The sequence below is a fragment of the Pongo abelii genome, chromosome 10 (assembly GCF_028885655.2).
Source record: "Pongo abelii isolate AG06213 chromosome 10, NHGRI_mPonAbe1-v2.0_pri, whole genome shotgun sequence".
Taxonomy (NCBI): Eukaryota; Metazoa; Chordata; class Mammalia; order Primates; family Hominidae; genus Pongo; species Pongo abelii.
The window spans coordinates 120224453-120245049 of record NC_071995.2 but is presented as its reverse complement, the minus strand read 5'-3'; the positions used below and the strand labels follow the sequence as shown (position 1 = coordinate 120245049).

General features: G+C 46.5%; 1 protein-coding gene across 6 annotated transcripts in view; it reads left to right on the top strand.

Annotated features, from left to right (window-relative positions):
* Positions 1 to 11031: 11031 nt before the first annotated feature.
* Positions 11032 to 20597, top strand: part of ANAPC5 (anaphase promoting complex subunit 5) — a 44134-nt gene continuing 34568 nt past the window's right edge. The window contains exons 1-4 of one of the 6 annotated variants that reach the window (XM_009248327.2): positions 11032 to 11463; positions 15712 to 15791; positions 16589 to 16698; positions 17557 to 17749. In XM_009248327.2, the coding sequence (XP_009246602.2) occupies positions 11257 to 11463; positions 15712 to 15791; positions 16589 to 16698; positions 17557 to 17749 (590 nt within the window). In that variant the 5' untranslated portion in view covers positions 11032 to 11256. 6 annotated transcript variants of the gene reach the window in all.

Here is a 20597-nt window from a genome sequence, read left to right as displayed (position 1 = left end):
GGAGCGCCTCTGCCTGGCCGCCACCCCATATGGGAAGTGAGGAGCGCCTCTGCCTGGCCACTCCGTCTGGGAGGTGAGGAGCGCCTCTGCCCGGCCGCCCCGTCTGGGAGGTGAGGAGTGCCTCTGCCCGGCCGTCACCCCGTCTGGGAGGAAGTGAGGAGCACCTATGCCCGGCTGCCCCGTTTGGGAGATGAGGAGCACCTCTGCCTGGCCGCCCCGTCTGGGAGGTGAGGAGTGCCTCTGCCCGGCCGCCACCCCGTCTGGGAGGAAGTGAGGAGCACCTCTGCCCGGCCGCCCCCTCTGGGAAGTGAGGAGCGCCTCTGCCTGGCCGCCACCCCGTCTGGGAGGAAGTGAGGAGCGCCTCTGCCTGGCTGCCCCATCTGGGAAGGGAGGAGCGCCTCTGCCCAGCCGCCACACCGTCTGGGAAGTGAGGAGCGCCTCTGCCCGGCCACCCCGTCTAGGAGGTGAGGAGCGCCTCTGCCCGGCCACCCCGTCTAGGAGGTGAGGAGCGCCTCTGCCCGGCCGCCCAGTCTGGGAAGTGAGGAGCGCCTCTGCCCGGCCGCCCAGTCTGGGAAGTGAGGAGCGCCTCTGCCCGGCCGCCCTGTCTGGGAGGTGAGGAGCGCTTCTGCCTGGCCGCCACCCCGTCTGGGAGGAAGTGAGGAGCGTCTCTGCCCGGCCGCCCCGTCTGGGAAGTGAGGAGCGCCTCTGCCCGGCCGCCCCCTCTGGGAAGTGAGGAGCGCCTCTGCTCGGCCGCCCCGTCTGGGAAGTGAGGAGCGCCTCTGCCCGGCCGCCCCGTCTGGGAGGTGAGGAGCGCCTCTGCCCGGCTGCCACCCGGTCTGGGAGGAAGTGAGGAGCGCCTCTGCCCGGGCGGCCCCGTCTGGGAAGCGAGGAGCGCCTCTGCCCGGCCGCCCCGTCTGGGAGGTGAGGAGCGCCTCTGCCCGGCCGCCCCGTCTGGGAGGTGAGGAGCGCCTCTGCCCGGGCGGCCCCGTCTGGGAAGCGAGGAGCGCCTCTGCCCGGCCGCCCTGTCTGGGAGGTGAGGAGCGCCTCTGCCCGGCTGCCCTGTCTGGGAGGTGTACCCAACAGCTCCGAAGAGACAGCGACCATCGGGAGCGGGCCATGAGGACGATGGCGGTTTTGTTGAAAGGAAGGCGGGGGAAGTGTGGGGAAAGGAAGGAGAGATCAGATTGTTGCTGTGTCTGTGTAGAAAGGGGTGGGCATAGGAGACTCCATTTTGTTCTGACTAGGAGAAATTCTTCTGCCTTGGGATGCTGTTGATCTCTGGCCTTTCCCCCAGCCCCATGCTCTCTGAAACATATGCTGTGGCAACTCAGGGTTAAATGGATTAAGGGTGGTGCAAGATGTGCTTTGTTAAACAGATGCTTGAAGGCAGCATGCTCTTTAAGAGTCATCACCACTCCCTAATCTCAAGTACCCAGGGGCACAAACACTGCAGAAGGCTGCAGGGTCCTCTGCCTAGGAAAACCAGAGACCTTTGTTCATGTGTTTATCTCCTGACCTTCTCTCCACTATCATCCTATGACCCTCCCATATCCCCCTCTCCGAGAAACACCCAAGAATCATCAATAAATACTTCATAAATTTAAAAAATAATAATAATAATAAAAAAAGACAAAAATAAGTACAAAAAAAAAAAGACTAATACAACCAACACTAGTATATCACTATTTATAATAGATTAAACAATAGTTAACATTAAAAAAAAAACCCAAAATAACCCAAAACCATGGACTGATTGTCATGCCAGAAACAGGGTGGTCTGAGGGGCACCCAGAGGTCCCTGCCCAAGCTTGCTGAAATTCAGCCGCTCAAATGTTATTTTTATTTTTATTTTTTGAGATAGGGTCTGGCTTCAGTGCTGAGCCTGGAGTGCAGTGGCACGATCTCAGCTCACTGCAGCCTCCACCTTTGGGGCTCAAGTGATCCTCTCACCTCAGCCTCCCAAGTAGCTGGGACTACAGATGCTCACCACCATGCCCAACTTTTTTGTTTCTTTTTTGTATATTTTGTAAAGATGGGGTTTTGCCATGTTGGCCTGGCTCATCTCGAACTCCTGGCCTTAAGTGATTCATCTGCCTTGGCCTCCCAAAGCGTTGGGATTAAAGGTGTGGGCTACCATGCCCAGTCTCACAAGTTTTTTGTTTTGAGGTGGAATTTCGCTTTTGTTGCCCAGGCTGGAGTGCAATGGTGCAATCTCAGCTCACCGTAAGCTCCGACTCCGGGGTTCAAGCAATTCTCCTGCCTCAGCCTCCTGAGTAGCTGGGATTACAGGCATGCACCACCATGCCCAGCTAATTTTGTATTTTCAGTAGAGATGGGGTTTCTTCATGTTGGTCAGGCTGGTCTTGAACTCCCGACCTCAGGTGATTCACCCGCCTCAGCCTCGAAAAGTGCTGGGATTACAGGCGTGAGCCATCGCACCCGGCCTAAGTTATTTTTTGTTAAGCACTATTTTCTTCTGTGGCCCTGTGAGAAGATTAAATACTCTGAAATTTGTAGACACAGGTTCATTGCAGCATTACTCACAATAGCCAAAAGGTGGAAACCACCCAAATGTCCATCCATGGGCAAATGGGTAAACAAAATGTGGTCTCTCCATACAATGGAATATGATTCAGCCATTAAAAGGAATGGAGCAGCCGGGTACGGTGGCTCACGCCTGTAATCCCAGCACTTTGGGAGGCTGAGGCGGGTGGATCACAAGGTCAGGAGATTGAGACCATCCTGGCTAACACATGAAACCTCATCTCTCTACTAAAAATACAAAAAAAAAAAATTAGCCGGGCGTTGTGGCGGGCACCTGTAATCCCAGCTACTCTGGAGCCTGAGGCAGGAGAATGGCGTGAACCCGGGAGACGGAGGTTGCAGTGAGCTGAGATTGCGACACTGCACTCCAGCCTGGGCAGCAGAGCGAGACTCCGTCTCAAAAAAAAAAAAGGAATGGAGTACTGACACGCTACAACATGCATGAACCTTGAAACAACGTTACGCTAAGTGAAAGAAGTCAGATCCCAAAGGCTGCATATTGTATGATTCTATTTATAGTAAATATCCTGAAAAGGCAAATCCATAGAGACAAGAAGCAGCCTAGTGATTTCCGGAGGCTGGGGAGAGGGGATGGGAGAATGGGGAGTCACTGCTAAAGTGCGTGGGTTTTCTTTTTGGGGATGATGAGAAAGTTCTGGTACTGAATAATAGTGAAGGTTGCATGTCACAGTGAATGTACTAAATGACACTGAATAGTGTACGTGATTAAAATGGTAGGTTTTTTTTTTGAGATAGTCTCCTCTGTCACCCAGTCCAGAGTGGAGTGGTCCGATCTCGGCTCATTGCAACCTCTGCCTGCCGGGTTCAAGAGATTATCGTGCCTCAGCCTCCTGAGTAGCTGGGATTACAGGCGCATGCCACCACGCCCGGCTAATTTTTGTGTTTTTAGTAGAGATAAGATTTTGTTGTGTTGGCCAGGCTGGTCTCGAACTCCTGATCTCAAGTGATTCGCCTGCCTCACCCTCCCAAAGTGCTGGGATTACAGGCATGAGTCACTGTGCCTGGCCTCAAATGGTAATTTGCTTTTTTTTTTTTTTTGAAAGACATGGTCTCACTGTGTTGCCTAAGTTGCTCTCAAACTCTTGGGCTCAAGCAATCTTCCTACTTTGTCCTCCCAAAGTGCTGAGATTATAGGTGTGAGCCACTGCTCCTGGCCCTAAAATAGTAACGTTTATGTTTGACCTTTAAATTGTTATTATTACTGTAATTATTAGAGACAGGGTCTCCTGTTATCCAGGCTGGAGTGCAATGGTACGATCATAGCTCACTGCAGCTTCAAATTTCTGGGCTCAAGCCATCCTCCTCCCGCAGCCTCCCATGTAGCTAAGACTACAGGTGTACACCACCATGCCCAGCTAATTTTTGTACTTATTTTTGTAGAGATGGGGTCTCACTATGTTGCCCAGGCTGGTCTCGAACTCCTAGCTTAAAGTGATCCTCTTGCCTTGGCCTCCCAAAGTGTTAGGATTACTGGTATGAGCCACTGTGCTTGGCTGATGTTAATTTTTTTTTTTTTTTTTTTTTTTTTTTGAGATGAGGTCTCAGTCTGTCACCCAGGCTGTGGAGTGCAGTGGTGCAATCCTGGCTCCCTGCAACTTCCACCTCCAGAGCTCAGGTAATCCTCCTACCACAGCCTCCTGAGTAGCTGGGACTACAGGCATGCACCACCATGCCTGACTAATTTTAGTAGAGATGGGGTCTCACCATGTTACCCAGGCTGGTCTCTAACTCCTGAGCTCAAGTGATCTACCTGCCTCGGCCTCCCAAATTGTTGGGATTACAGGCGTGAGCCACCGCATCTGGCCGCTGGCTGACTTTTTATTTAAAAAAAATTTTTTTTTGTTTGTTTATTTTTGAGATGGAGTCTCTCTCTGTCACCCAGTCCGGAGTGGAGTGGTCCGATCTCTGCTCATTGCAACCTCTGCCTCCCGGGTTCAAGTGGTTCTCATGCCTCAACCTCCCGAGTAGCTGGGATTACAGGCTACTGGGATTACGCCTGGAATCCCAGCACTTTGGGAGGCCGAGGCGGGCGGATCACGAGGTCAGGAGATTGAGACCATCCTGGCTAACACGGTGAAACCCCGTCTCTACTAAAAATACAAAAAGAAATTAGCTGGGCATGGTGGCGGGCGCCTGTAGTCCCAGCTACTCTGGAGGCTGAGGCAGGAAAATGGCGTGAACCCAGGAGGCGGAGCTTGCAGTGAGCTGAGATCGCGCCACTGCACTCCAGCCTGGGCGACAGAGCGAGACTCCATCTCAAAACAAACAAACAAACAAACAAAAATTTTTTAAATAAAAATAAAGAGTAACAAGTCAGAATCTTAGCCCTGCAGATGACTTAACACATCATCTAGTACAGACCTTTCATTGCGAAGGCGATTAACCTAAGAGAAAAAACTAGGTTGTTGCTTGAATTACAGAGCTGGTTTCAAGGCCAACACTAGAACCTGGGGGTTCTGATTCCCAGGGTAGCTCTTTTGTCTCATCAATCACAAATATTCTTGAATCATGGTTTTTCTCATTATGCTTGATTCTGTTTCTCTTTGCAGATTGGCCTTCTCTTTCTCTACAGGCAGCAAAGAATATGCCATTTACAGCCTTGCTTAGCAACCTCAGGAGAAAGGGAGCTCTTCTTTCTCTAGAGTCCATAGTGCAATCCCAGAAAAGCGTTGATTAGCTCTGCTAGGGCTCCATGCCCATCCCTGTATCCAGAGGGACATGTTCTACAACTTCTTGCAAATTAAAAACAACACATTTGTGGGGAGGACAGTAGAGTATGCTGGGCAAACTAAATAAATAAAAATAAATAAACCAAAGTCCACTGCAGGTTACAAAGCCCTGCTTCCTTTATTACCTTGGAGTGCTGCTTTGAAATGTTGGTGTAAGGAACAGCATTTATAGCAGCCAATCACCCATCTATAATGGCAGGTCCTCCTTAGTCTCCTGGAGACAGAGACCGGTTCATCAAAGGGACTTCTGGCTAGTTTCTTTTCTTTCTTCCTTTCCTTCCCTTCATTCTCTCTTTCTTTTCTTTTCTTTTCTTTTTTTCTTTTTTTGAGACGGAGTCGCACTCTATTGCCCAGGCTGGAGTACAGTGGAGTGATCTTGGCTCACTGCAACCTCTGCCCCCTGGGTTCAAGCAATTCTCCTGCCTCAGCCTCCTGAGTAGCTGGGATTACAGGCATGCACGACGACACCCAGCTAGTTTTTTGTATTTTTAGTAGAGATAGGGTTTCATCATGTTGGCCAGGCTGGTCTCGAACTCCTGACCTCAGGTGATCCACCCGCCTTGGCCTCCCAAAGTGTAGGGATTACAGGCGTGAGCCACCGCACCCAGGCCTCTTTCTTTTCTTCCCTCCCTCCCTCCCTCCCTCCATTCTTTCTTTCTCTCTCTCTCTTTCCTTCCTTCCCTCCCTCCCTCTCTCTTTCTCTTTCTCTCTCTCTTTCTTCCCCCTCCCTCCCTCCGTTCATTGTTTCTCTCTTTCCTTCCTTCCCTCCCTCCCTCTTTCTCTTTCTCTCTCTTTTTTCTCTTTCTTCTTTTTCTTTCTTTCTTTCTTCCTTCCTTCCTTCCTCTTTCTTTCTTTCTTCTTTCTTTCTTTCTCTTTCTTTCTTTCTTTTTCTTTCTTTTTCTTTCCTTCTCTCTTTCCCCTCCTTTCTTCCCTCCCTTCCTTCCCTCCTTCTCTCTCTCTTTCTCTCTCCCTTTCTTTCATTTTGATACAATGTCTCACTGTCACCCAGGCTGGAGTACAGTGGCATGCTCACAGCTCACTGCAGCCTTGACCTCCTGGACTCAAGTGATTCTCCCACCTCAGCCTCCTAGTAAGTGGGACTACAAGCACACACCACCATGCCTGGCTATTTTTTTTTTTAATTTCTTGTAGACACAGGGTCTTATCATGTTGTCCAGGCTGGTCTTAAACTCCTGGGCTCAAGCAATCCTCCCACCCTCGGCCTCCTAAGTGCTGGGACTACAGGCATAAGCCACTGTGCTCAGCCTTGGGTAGTTTCTTATGACAATTGTTTTCCTCCAGGAGGTCAAGTACCTAGTTTGTACATTCACTGCTGTACCCGCATGGACTTAGCACAATGTCTGGCATATAGTATGTACTCAAAAATATTTGTTGAGTGAAGGTAAGGATTTGCAGCACTGTTGACTTAAAGGCATATTGACAATAACTGAGCATATACTAAATGTGTCAGAAACTAAGGATGCAAAGATTTTTTAAAAAAAAGCAAACCTGCTCCCTGCCTATGACAGTCCATCAGAGGAGGCAGTTACTTAAGTAAGTAATAGATACAAAATCATACACATAATAAATGAAGCTTGAACAAAGTGCTACGAAAATGGTCACATGATCTCTAAGATGATGGAGTAAGTCCAAAAGAGTTCTAATGTTTTCAGGGTTTTGATATTTAGCCATGTTCTTTTTTTTTTTTTTTTTTTTTTTTGAGAAGGAGTTTCACTCTTGTTGCCTAGGCTGGAGTGCAATGGCATGATCTTGGTTCACTGTATCCTCTGCCTACCGGGTTCAAACGATTCTCCTGCCCCAGCCTCCCAAGTAGCTGGGATTACAGGCATGTGCCACCATGCCCGGCTAATTTTTTATTTTTAGCAGAAAGGTTTCACCATGTTGGTCAGGATGGTCTTGAACTCCCGACCTCAGGTGCTCCACCTGACTCAGCCTCGCAAAGTGCTGTGATTACAGGCATGAGCCACGGCGCCTGGCCTAGCCACGTTCTTAAAATCAGATATATACAAATAGAAAAGTCTAGGCCGGGCATGATGGCTGGCACCTGTAATCCCAGCATTTTGGGAGACTGAGGTGGGAGGATTTTGTGAGCCCGGGAGTTACAGACCAGCCTGGGCAACACAGTGAGACTCTATCTCTACAAAAAAATTAAAAATTAGCCACATGTGGTGGTACATGCCTGTGGTCCCAGCTACTCAGGAGGCTGAGGTAGGAGGATCGCTTGAGCACAGGAGGTGGAGGCTGCAGTAAGCTGTGATCATGCCACTGCACTCCAGCCTGGGCCACAGAGTGAGACCCTGGCTCCAAAAAACAAAACAAAACAAAACAAAAAAACCCAATAACGATTGATGAAGATTGTAGTGAGTTGGAAACAGCATGCCCTAAATAAAGGTGGCTTATTTATTTATTTATTTATGAGACAGAGTCTCACTCTGTCGCCCAGGCTAGAGTGCAGTGGTAATCATAGGTCAATGCAGCCTTGAACTCCTGGGCTCAAGGCATCCTCCAGCCTCAGCCTCCCAAGTAGCTGGGATTACAGGTGCATCCCAGCATGCCTGGTTAATTTTTGTATTTTTAGTAGAGATGGGGTTTTACCATGCTGGCCAGGCATGTGTTGAACTCCTGGCCTTAAAGTGATCCACCCACCTCGGCCTCCCAAAGTGCTGGGATTATAGGCATGAGCCACCACCTCCAGCCTATTTATTTATTTATTTTTGAGATGGAGTTTTTGCTCTGTTGCCCAGGCTGGAGTGCAGTGGCATGATCTCGGCTCACTACAACCTCTGCCTCCTGGGTTCAACGGATCCTCCTGCCTCAGCCTCCCGAGTAGCTGGGATTACAGGCACCCGCCACCATGCCTGGCTAATTTTTATATTTTTAGTGGAGACAGGGTTTCACCATGTTGGCCAGGCTGGTCTCGAGCTCCTGACCTCAAGTGATCTGCCTGCCTTGGCCTCCCAAAATGTTGGGATTACAGGCATGAGCCAGTGCGCCTGGCCAAAGGCAGCTTATGCTGTGCATATCCAGTCAGTTGTTACCATCTAGGAATAAATCACGTTACCAAATTTTCTAATTTTTCAAGTGAAGCTGGAAATGTAGTTCTTTGTTGGCAGAAATATCCTAATTTTTAAGTGTTGGCAAACACCATGCAAAGCAAATAAAATATATCTAATGAGCCACATTTAGTTTAGATTGCAACTTCAGTTTGCAACTTCTGGTTTAGAAATTCATCCCTTTTGGTCCTCAGCACCTAGAACAGCGCCTTAAATATAGCAGGAGCTTAGCACAGAGTTACTGAATAAATGAATCAATGGCTTGAAAGTCTTACCAATTTACAGTAAAATTGTTATTTAGGATTTTGTAAAATTACTTTCCTCTTTCCATTGATTAAGTGTTCCTACTCAGGATTTTAAGGTTGAATACTAGTTTATTCCACATAGACCCTTTGTCAAACCTTATTTATGGTATACACATATGCAAAAATATCCTAAAGAGCTGGGAGATTATAAGTGTGCTTTTTCATTAATGGAGTGAGGCATAAAAATAAACCGAGGCAAAGAAAGAGGTTAAGCAAGTATTAAATTCCTGGAAAAGCCAGCTTCTCCTTTCACAAATAAAAGAGTTATATAATAATTATGTATGGTAACTAAAACACACAGAGTTCTCAAGATAGGAAAGCTTGTATTTCAAGATATCAATGTCTTCTTTTTTGATAGCATCATTTAGCTTACACGCATCTGCCTTCTTTTTTGTTTTTGTGAACTAATAATGCATATTCATTCATTATTCATTAAACAAATAGCGATTGAGAAAACAAAAACCAGGCATGAGGCTGGATGCAGTGGCCCATGCCTTTAATCCTAGCAATTTGGGAGGCTGAGGCAGGAGGATCACTTGAGTCCAGGAGTTCGAGACCAGCCTGGACAACACAGCGAGACCTCGTATCTATAAAAAATAAAAAATTAGCCATGCAGCCAGGCGCAGTGGCTCATGCCTGTAATCCCAGCACTTTTGGAGGCCGAGGTGGGCAGATCACCTGAGGTCAGGAGTTCAACCAGTTCAAGACCAGCCTGGCCAACATGGTGAAACCCCATCTCTACAAACAATACAAAAATTAGCCGGGCATGGTGGTGCGTGCCTGCAGTTCCAGCTACTCGGGAGGCTGAGGCAAGAGAATTGCTTGAACCCGGGAGGCAGAGGTTGTAGTGAGCCGAGATCGAGCCACTGTACTCCAGACTGGGCAACAGAGCAAGACTCCATCTTGGGGAAAAAAAAAATTAGCCATGCCTGGTGGCGCAAGCCTGTAGTCTTGACTACTCATGAGGCTGAGGTGGAAGGATTGCTTGAGCCTGGCATTCCTGAGGGCGAAGGGGTCTCCTGCCCTGCTCATGTCTAATTACCTACTTTAACTGGAGGCTGCGGTTACAGTGAGCCGTGAGCGTGCCACTGCAGTCCAGCCTGGGTGGCAGAATGAGAGAGAGAGAAAGTGTAATTTAAACAAACATAAAAATGGGCACAAGGCAGGCCGGGCGCGGTGGCTCACGCCTGTAATCCCAGCACTTTGGGAGGCCGAGGCGGGCGGATCACGAGGTCAGGAGATCGAGACCATCCTGGCTAACACGGTGACACCCCGTCTCTACTAAAAATACAAAAAATTAGACAGGCGTGGTGGCGGGTGCCTGTAGTCCCAGCTACTCGGGAGGCTGAAGCAGGAGAATGGCGTGAACCAGGAAGGTGGAGCTTGCAGTGAGCAGAGATCGCGCCACTGCACTCCAGTCTGGGCGACAGAGGAGACTCCGTCTCAAAACAAAGCAAAACAAAACAAAACAAAAAGGCACAAGGCACAGTGTGTGCATGTGGGTAGCCAAAGTTGAATGGTATGTGGCTTTTCTTTCAAGGGACATAAAGACTAATAGGGATACCAGATCATTAATAATAATTCAGGGTATAGAGAACTAAGTGTCTTGGGAGAGGTACAGATGAACGGAAGGGGAATTGTGAAAAATCAGGTTCAAAATATTGGCTGGGGATTGCTTTTGGAGGGCTTTGAAATGCAGAGTATAGATTTTGTAGTTTATTAGGTAGGAAACTGACTCAGCACAGGGAGGTGATATTGCTAATCTTCTATTTCATGTAAGGATACGTGACCACTGGCAACCTGATCTGGCTGTCTGCAAATGGCATTTGTGAAACGCTGAAGAAAAATCTCACGTTCCTATCTTTAAAAAGACAGAGTTAAATGAAACTCCTAAACATTTGAGTTTAAAAGTAACATAATGAATTAAATACATACTTTAAGGGTGCAAATTTAATTTCGTTACTTTTAAACACAATCATTTAAACATTCAATTTGAACTATTTTCAAATTACATAAACAAGCCAGGCGCGCTGCCTGTAGTCCCAGCTTCTCGGGAAGGTGAGGCGGGAGGATCGCTCGAGCCCAGGATTTGGGAGGGTGCGGTGCTCTTTGAGGGCGCCTACGAATAACCACTGCCCTCCAGTCTTGGTAACATAGCGAGATATCGTCTCAAACAACAACAACGACAACCACCACCACCATCACCAACAACAACCACCACCAACAACAAAACCACTTTGGGAGCTCCTCAGTCCCTTCAGCCCCGACCCCAAGCATCGACTTCCCCTCCCATCCGGTCCCTGTCCACGTAACCTGGGAACCTGCTCCCACTCGGCCAAAGTTTCTGTAGGGAATCAGTCTTTTGGTGCACCCCTCCCCGCACTCTTGTACATTCTGACTGGCTGTCGCTCTCCCATGTGCTCTGACAGACTGCTCTGATTGGTTAACAACATGCCGCGAGCACGCAGATGTCTGTTTCCTGGGATACTGTGAGGGCGGGCGGAGATGTGGACCCGGTCGTGTTGTGCCTTGTGAAAACTGGAGGCAGGGTGCCGCGGGCCCGAGACTTAGTCTCGGGCCGCCATGGCCAGCGTTCACGAGAGCCTGTACTTCAATCCCATGATGACCAATGGGGTGGTGCACGCCAATGTGTTCGGCATCAAGGACTGGGTGACGCCGTACAAGATCGCGGTGCTGGTGCTGCTGAACGAGATGAGCCGCACAGGCGAGGGCGCCGTCAGCCTCATGGAGCGGCGGAGGCTCAACCAGCTGCTCTTGCCCCTGCTGCAGGTGAGAGGCGCCCGCTGGCTCCTGCTCGTGCAGCAAACTTTTACTGAGCATCTGCTCTGCGGAACCCTGGGCTTGGGGACACGCGTGTCCATCAGATACTCTCCCTGCCTAGAGGAACGTGAAGAAATAAAGATAGCTACTACCGGTAGCTAACACGTACTGAGCGTTTACGGTGGGCCAGGCGCTTTACATGCATTTTTTTTTTTTTGCAAGTTCATGTCTGGCTCCAGTATTTATTAGCTGAGAGTTAGAGTCTCAGATCCTGTATCTTCTTTAAAATGGGGCTATACAATAGAGCGTTGGAGACACAGGGATAAGTCATACAGGCTCCCTATCCTAGAGGACCGTAATAAACAGTAAAAATGCCATAAAACCGGGCCGGGCGCGGTGGCTCACCCCTGTAATCTCAGCACTTTGGGAGGGCAAGGCGGGTGGATCACGAGGTCAGGAGTTCGAGACCAGCCTGACCAACGTAGTGAACCCCCGTCTCTACTAAAAACACAAAAAATTAGCTGGATATGGTGGCAGGCACCTGTAATTTCACCTACTCGGGAGGCTGAGGCAGGAGAATCGCTAGAACCTGGGAGGCGGAGGTTGCAGTGAGCTGAGATCACGCCACTGCACTCCAGCTTGGGCGACAGTGCAAGACTCCGTTTCAAAAAAAAAAAAGGCATAAAGCCAAGGACGAGCACTGATTGAATATTTAACTGTGTGCTAAGCACTTCACTTAAAATTTGTTTTAAATTATTTTTTTGAGACAGGGTCTCGCTTTGTCGCCCAGGCTGGAGTGCAGTAGTGTGATCACGGCTCACTGCAGCCTCGACCTCTCAGGCTCAAGTGATCCTTCCACCTCAGCCTCCCAAGTAGCTGGGAGTACAGGCGCAGGTCACTACGCCCAGCTAATTTTTTTGTATTTTTTGTAGAGACGGGATTTTGCCATGTTACCCAGGCTGGTCTTGAACTCCTGGACTCAAGCGATCCTGCCGTCTGGTCTCCCAGAGTATTGGGATTACAGGCGTGAGCCACTGCGCCCGGCCGTCATGTGTTATTTCATTTTGTAGACACAGGTCTAGCTCAGATAATTAAGTTCCTTAATTCATTTGGGTCTCAGTTTTCTCTCTGTAAAATGGGAACAATAGTAGAAACTGTTACTAGCATGTAGTAAATGCTCAATATTACTAGTATTTTCGTTTTAGTGTGTTCACGTATGGCATATACCTTCCTCTATATCAGTTGTGATTTTTCCATTTATATTCATGATTACGTGATTAATGGCCTTCTCCCCCATTAGACGGTAACCTCCACGAGCTCAGCACTTAGTCCTGTTTTTGTTTACTGGTACATCCCCAAAGCCTCCTAGAATGCCTGAGTAGTTTTTTGTAAAATGAATGAAATGCGATAGAGGTGGATGAGCGCACTCAGGTGAATAGAGAGGATTTTTTTTTTTTTTTGAGATGGAGTCTCGCTCTGTCACCCAGGCCGGAGTGCAGTGGCACGATCTCGGCTCACTGCAGGCTCCGCCTCCCGGGTTCACGCCATTCTCCTGCCTCAGCCTCCCGAGCAGCAAGGACTATAGGCTCCCGCCACCACGCCCGGCTAATTTTTTGGATTTTTAGTAGAGATGGGGTTTCACCGTGTTAGCTAGGATGGTCTCGATCTCCGGATCTCGTGAGCCATCCGCGTCGGCCTCCCAAAGTGCTGGGATTACAGGTGTGAGCCACCGCGCCCGGCCCGAGGATTTCTTACAGAAAGTGTGAAGCTGTGCCTTGATGGATAAGCATTGTCTGTTGAGTAACAGTGATGGCAGAAACAGATCTGGGTTCCTGGGCCTCCATATTATGGGCTCTTAAAAGATAAACCTAATAAAATTAGTATCTAGAGTTGCATTTATATTCCTTAGTATAGTTTATAAAGGATTTTTAAAAAAATTTATCACTTGTATTTGTGGGTGAGGGGAATGGGAAGAGGGCACCATGGTTAAGAGACTTACCCAGTTAAATAAAAGGGATGTCTTTATAACTTGTAGCTCCCAGGGCTAGCCACGTTTGCTATTATTATAAATGCATTTCCCTCCATTATTAACGTTATAATACTAAAATTTTGGTAAGTAAAAGGCCGGGTGGGATTACACCTGTAATCCTGGCACTTTGGGAGGCTGAGGTGGGTGGATCACTTGAGGTCAGGAGTTCGAGACCAGCCTGGCCAACATGGTGAAACCCCATCTCTACTAAAAATACAAAAAAATTAGCTGGGCATTGTGATGTGCGCCTGTAGTCCCAGCTACTCGGGAGGTTGAGGCAGGAGAATCATTTGGAGGCAGGAGAATCATTTGAACCCAGGAGGTGGAGGTTGCAGTGAGCTGAGATCACATCACTGCACTCCAGCCTGGGCATCCGTCTCCAAAAAAAAGAAACAGTGATTCTGGTCTCTTAACTCTCACCTTCCTGCTCTTGTTGTTTTTTGCTGTTTGGAATTCTTTCTGGTTTTTAACCTGGCTAACTACTATATAGTTATTTTATTTAATTTTTTATTTTTAAATTTATTTTATTTTTAATTTTTTTAGAGTGGTGGGATCTCACTCAGTCACCTGGGCCAGAGTGCCGTGGTGCGATCATAGCTTACCATAGCCTCCACCTCCCGGGCTGAAGCTGTCCTCCTACCTCAGTCTCCTAAGTAGCTGGGACTACAGGCACCTGCCACCATGCCTGGCTAGTTTTTAAATTTTGGTAGAGATGTGGTCTCCCTATGCTGCTCAGGCTAGTCTTGAACTCCTGGGTTCAAGGGATCCACCTGCCTCAGCTTCCCAAAGTGCTGGGATTACAGGCATGAGCCACCACACCTGGCCCCCTACTGTATAGTTTTAATCAAAATGTACGTAGAGTTCATCTAGTAGCATCCCAGCCAGACCTCAACTCCTTTACTAACTGTTTGATTTCTTAAATTAGTTAATTTTTGGCTGGGTGCCTAGACTTTGGGAGGCCAAGGTGGAAGGATCACTTGAGCCTAGGAGTTCCAGAACAGCCTGGGCATGGGATTTCACCATGTTGTCCAGGCTGGTCTCGAACTCCTGACCTCAAGTAATGTGCCTGCTTCAGCCTCTCAAGGCGCTGGTATTAACAGGCGTGAGCCACTGCGCCAGGCCCCGAATGGTCTTTTTAATGGCTGCATTATATTTCACAGTAAGAAAAGCAACATAATTCAAGTCTGTATTATAAATTAAGTCTTTGTTGGACTTACAGGCTCTTTTCAGTTTTTCTTCATTTCAAACAATGTATGCCAAAATAACTTCCCTAGAAGTGCAATTGCTGGGTTATCCACATCTAAAGTTGGCATATATGTAGTCATCTTATTCTCTGAAAAAGATTCTAAGTTTAGTTTTAAATCTCAGCTAGACTGTAATCTTCTTGGTAGCTGAGGTTGCATACTCTTTGTTCCTTGTGGTACTCTTTTTTTTTTTTTTTACTGGAGACTGAGTCTTGCTCTGTCACCCAGGCTGGAGTGCAATGGTGTGATCTTGGCTCACTGCAACCTTCACCTCCCGGGTTCAAGCCATTCTCCCGCCTCAGCCTCCTGAGTAGCTGGGACTACAGGTGTGTGCCACCATGCCTGGCTAATTTTTGTGTTTTTAGTAGAGACGGGGTTTTGCCATGTCGGCCAGGCTGGTCTTGAACTCCTGGCCTCAGGTGATCTGCCGACCTTGGCCTCCCAAAATGTTGGGATTATAGGCAGGAGCCACTGTGCCCGGCTTCTCGTGGTACTCTTTATAGACTTCAGCACATAGTATGTCTGCCTACCTTACAAGGTTTGGGAGACGATCAAATGAGATTGTGTTTGTGAAAAATAGTATTTGTATAGTGTTTTCCAGTTTACAAAGCACTTTGTATTATCTTATTTAATCTTTGCCAAAAACAAGGGAGATATTATTATCTCCATTTTACTGATGAAGGAAACTAGGACTCAGAGGTCACAATTTTGCCATGATTACAAAGCTAAGAAGGAAGGAACAGTGGATCCTCAGACTGTAAATCCTATGCTTTTTTTCTATTTTAGACCATTCCACTGACTAGACAAAAATGGTATGCAAATGTGAAGTATTACTTTAGTGTTTTAGGTAGATAGAAAAATCCTTATTTGCATATTTGGAGTGATTATTAAAGCAGAGGGGTTGATAAATGAATTTATCTTTGGAATTCTTTATCAGTCTCCAGCTCTTTAAAATCCATACCTCCCTATCTCTGCTTTACACAGGGTCCAGATATTACACTGTCAAAACTTTACAAGTTAATTGAAGAATCTTGTCCACAGCTGGCTAATTCAGTGCAGATCAGGTAAACTTCATTTTCTTCTTTATTTATGAAAAGGTGTCAAGGTAGATGAAAATCACAAAAGGGTATGTGGCAGTTAATTCTTTTAAAAAGATACCTTTATTATTCTAGGTTGTTTTCCCAAGAACCTTTACTTAATTCTTTTTTGTTGAAAAATGGATAGCTTTTTTTTTGGAGACAGGGTCTCACTCTGTTGCCCAGGCTGGAGTACAATGGCGCAATCAGGGCTCACCGCAGCCTGGACTTCCTGAGCTCAGGTGATCTTCCCACCTCAGACTCCCAAGTAGCTGGGACTACAAGCATACACCACCAAACCTGGCTAATTTTTTGTATTTTTAGTAGAGATGGGATTTTGCTGTGTTGCCTAGGCTGGTCTTGAACTCCTGGGCTCAAGCAATCCGTCCGCTTCCACCTCGCAAAGTGCTGGGATTACAAGTGTGAGCAACCGCACCTGGCTGAAAAATGGGTAACATTAAACATACTGTTTTATAGCTTTTTTTCCCCAAATTTTATTATTCTTTATAGATCCATCTTATTCTTTTTAGTCATTGCAGATAATTGAATGTTTATTGGTTGATGTGATAGTTTGACAAATTTTATGATCAAGAAAACAACAATGATACTTTTCGGAAATACGGGAGTAACATTTTGAATTATGAAGTTTGTTTTATGAGCCACCATTTTATACAAATCTCTGAATTGCCTGTAAAATACATTATTTGAGATAATTGAAGAATATGAAACATGAGAAGTTGTTCAAAGGGCCTTTCTAAAATATGCACCTCGATTTTCTCATTCAGAATCAAACTGATGGCTGAAGGCGAGTTGAAGGATATGGAACAGTTTTTTGATGACCTTTCAGATTCTTTCTCTGGAACTGAACCAGAGGTTCACAAAACAAGTGTAGTAGGTATGAAACTCTTCTAAGAAGAGCAGAGAGTATTTTCATTGAAGTGAGCAGCTTTCTAAGTCATGTCTATCATTGCTCTGCTACATCTGTGAACAGACACAGTGGAGATGTTGGAGGTGTTGCAGTTTGTATTTATTGCCTTACTGTTTTGATCTATATTTAAATCATTAACTGTGGAAAAGCACCTTCTGTTTTGTCTACAATAGTAAGAGTCAGAGCCTGGTCCTGGGGTTTTTAGGGGTTCCCAGCTCTTTCTCACAGTCCTCTGGATCACTTGCCTGCATGGTCCATCTGTAAGTGAGGGTCACCAGCCCAGACTTATGAAGAGAGGTAAGTAAAAATACATTATTGATATAGTATGCAAAGTGAGGGCATACGTGGTGTTTCTTTGATGCTTTTCTATTAGCTTTATCCCATGCTCTATCCCTCTGGCTTTTTTGCATGGTAATTTTTATATTATTCAGCGTGAGCTATTTCTCTATCTCTTCCTATGTGCCAGGCTCTGGACGTATAAGATAGACATGGAATTTCCTCTTATGGAGATTACCTCTGGTTGGGGGAGCCAGTTGATAAAAGTAAACACATAAATATCATTTCAGATAGTGTAACAGCCATGAAGAAAGTAAAATGGAAGCCTTCAGGTGGAGGTGGGGTGGGTAGATTGTGCCCTGTATAAGAAGAAACCAGCTTTGTAAAGGACTGGGGAAGAACATTCCAAGAGGAGGGAATGGCAACTGCAGGTGTCTTATTCTTCTGAAGGAAGAATTGCAGCAAACAGTCATTGCCATTGTGGAATTGCCATTGTGTAGCCTGGATGTCAGTTAATGCTTTCCCCTTGTCTCTGGTCTTATTTTGTAGGTTTGTTTCTGCGTCACATGATCTTGGCCTACAGTAAGCTTTCTTTCAGCCAAGTGTTTAAACTGTACACTGCCCTTCAGCAGTACTTCCAGAATGGTGAGAAAAAGACAGTGGAGGATGCTGATATGGAACTGACCAGTAGAGATGAGGGTGAAAGAAAAATGGAAAAAGAAGAACTTGATGTATCTGTAAGGTAATTTGGCTTTTCTGACCGGGATCCTTTTCCTGTGAAATAGTATAATTTCAAGTGCAATAAGTCCTTGTTCATTTAGAGTTCACGTGCTGACTTATGCCCTTTTTACCCTTCCAGATCTGGGAAGTTAACTGACAAGGGCTGCACCAGTGGGTCCCTTGCCCTCTGACTTGTGATTAGCCAATGGGAGGCACTGGCAGGAAATCCCAAGGGCCAGGGAGAATGAGGTGGAGTGTGGATTCATTGGCTCCCTTTCTTGGGGGTCCTGGGGGGCTGGCTGTAGGGTCACAGCTTCTGTCAGGTCGCTCTTTCTGCACTCCTTCAGGGGGTTCAGTGACTAGGAGCAAGTGTTTGCAGGCCCCAGGTGAAAGGTACCCCACTGTTATCAGTCCTGGGGACTGTATTGTCTCTTATGACTTCTCTTTCCCCTACTTTTGTAAATTGATCCTTTGTTAAACTCTTCTCAGACTACTCAATTGGAATGTGTTCTTTGCTTTCTGCTGGGTCCCTGACTGGTATTGTCTGTTACATCAAAGTGAAGTAACAATTGATTAATTCAGCGAAAATTTATTGAATGCCTTCTGAGGTCTAGCCTCTAAGGAAGCTGTTGTAAAGAAGTTACTCACTTAGTTGGTCAAGCCCAAAATGCAGTAGTATCCTTGATTCCTCCCTGTCCTTCACCCCAGTCCCTCAGCAGATCCGGTCAGTCCTTCCTCCCTGCTGTGTTTGGAACTTGTTCACTTATCTCATGGCCACTGCTACCCCTGGAGTCTAAGCACCGAATTTCCACCAAATCTACTGACCAAATCTGCACTAGCATCACTTTTCTCCTTGACTTAACTCCTGTCTCCCTACATCTGTTCTTCAGGCAGCATCTGGGGAAGCCCCTAAGAATATTAATCAGATCCTAGCACTTTTCTGCCTAAACCCTTTGGAACTTAGAGAGGAGTCTGAGCTTACCATGGCCTCAGTGCCTATATAACCTGGTCCGATGAACTTCCCTGACCTCTTTCTCTTTACTTTCTCCTTCACTCTCAGCATAGTGACTGCTCTGACTTTATCCTTCAGTTTCTTGACTACTCCAATCAGTTTCTGCCTCAGGTTGCCTAGAATGCCGTTCCCTGGCTTTTCACCTCATGTGCTCCCTTTCACCATTCAGATCGCAGCTTAACTTTCCTCAGACAGGCCTCCCTGACCACGAGGTAGCCCCTATTCCAAATACTTTATTTTTATTTTTTTTTTGAGATTGAGTCTCACTGTCGCCCAGCCTAGAGTGCAATGGCATGATCTTGACTCACTGCATCCGCCACCTCCTGGGTTCAAGCGATTCTCCTGCCTCCGCCTCCCAAGTAGCTGGGATTACAGGCGCCCACCACCACACCCACTAATATTTTTGTATTTTTAGTAGAGACGGGGTTTCACTGCGTTGGCCAGGCTGGTCTCAAACTTCTGACCTCAGGTGATCCACCTGCCTTGGCCTCCCAAAGTGCTGGGATTACAGGCGTGAGCCACCGCACTTGGCCCCACATACTTTCTATTTCTTTATTCCTCCATACCTCTCATCACTAAGTAACCTTCTTAATTTACTTGCTTGCTTGCTTATCTGTTTCCCCTGCCTCTTCACCCCTTGAGAACTGAGACCCTTCTCTGTCTTGTTTCATTACATTTCCCCAGTGTTTAGTAGAGTGCCTGACTCATAGAATGTGTTCTGTACCTGGATGTTGGATGAATCAATATATAGTCCATCACCCATACTGGTAACTGGCCCAGTAATACACTTTGTATTAACTGTCCTTCCTTTTGCTGTTTTACTTCCCCTTCCCCAACTACTATTATCTGGGATTGCTTCCAAATAAACTACTTGTACTTGCAGGCAAAAAATATGTATGTGTTTCATATTCCCTGGTGTCAAAGAGCCTGTGATCTGGTGAGGAAGGCTGACAAGTAAACAGATACACTGTCCAGAGCTCTGAGAGAAGTAAGCCCCACCTGCCCTAAGGAGGTGGTCAGGGGACCTTATCATTTCCTGGGAGCTTATTATTTACTGCACTGCAGGCTGTTAGGCTACTGTAATCCCCAGGGTGGCAGGGAGTGACATTGTTTATAAATGGGGAATGCTTATCACACTTTCTACGAGTAGTTTTTGTACTGTTAAATGATTTGTTCAGCATATATTGAGAGCAAGAGGATAATAGTACCATTAACTGCTCCCCAAAACTCATTTCCTTATAAATGCTTCTTGTCTGGTGGAAGGACAACATAGTGTGGGGTAAGAGTCTGGCTCTACAGTCAGATCCCCAGGTTTGCCTGTTGCTCCTCTGCCTTTGGTCTGTGAGACCTTGGGCAAGTTACTCACCCTTTCTGTGCTTTGAGCTCTTTATCTGCAAAATGGGGCTCATACCACTTCCCCAGAGGGTTGTCAGAATTAAATGATAAATTCATATAAAGTATTCAGAACTGTGCCTAGAAATGTTAACTATTATTATTCTCTACTTTCTCTTTTAGTTAGTTCCCCTCAGAAATGCTTCTAGGCTACAGTGTAATCCTTTTTCTAGCTACTTTATATGCTTAAAGTAGCAAAGTGTCACTTCTGCAGAAATGTTAAAATTCAGACTTTTCTTATTTGGGTTGGTTTTCTCTTAAATTAACTTGATTTATTTAGGTCTAACTCCATCTTTTTGTTTTTATCTTATTCTAAGAAGTCATTTATGTATAATCCAATATATTTTCTATAAAGGTATATGGTTTCAGAAAATCGTGCATGTTTGGTAAACTGAATTTCATCATGAAAATTGAAGAAATGTATTCTTTAAATTTAAATCTAACTAATGATTATAATTCTTTGTCT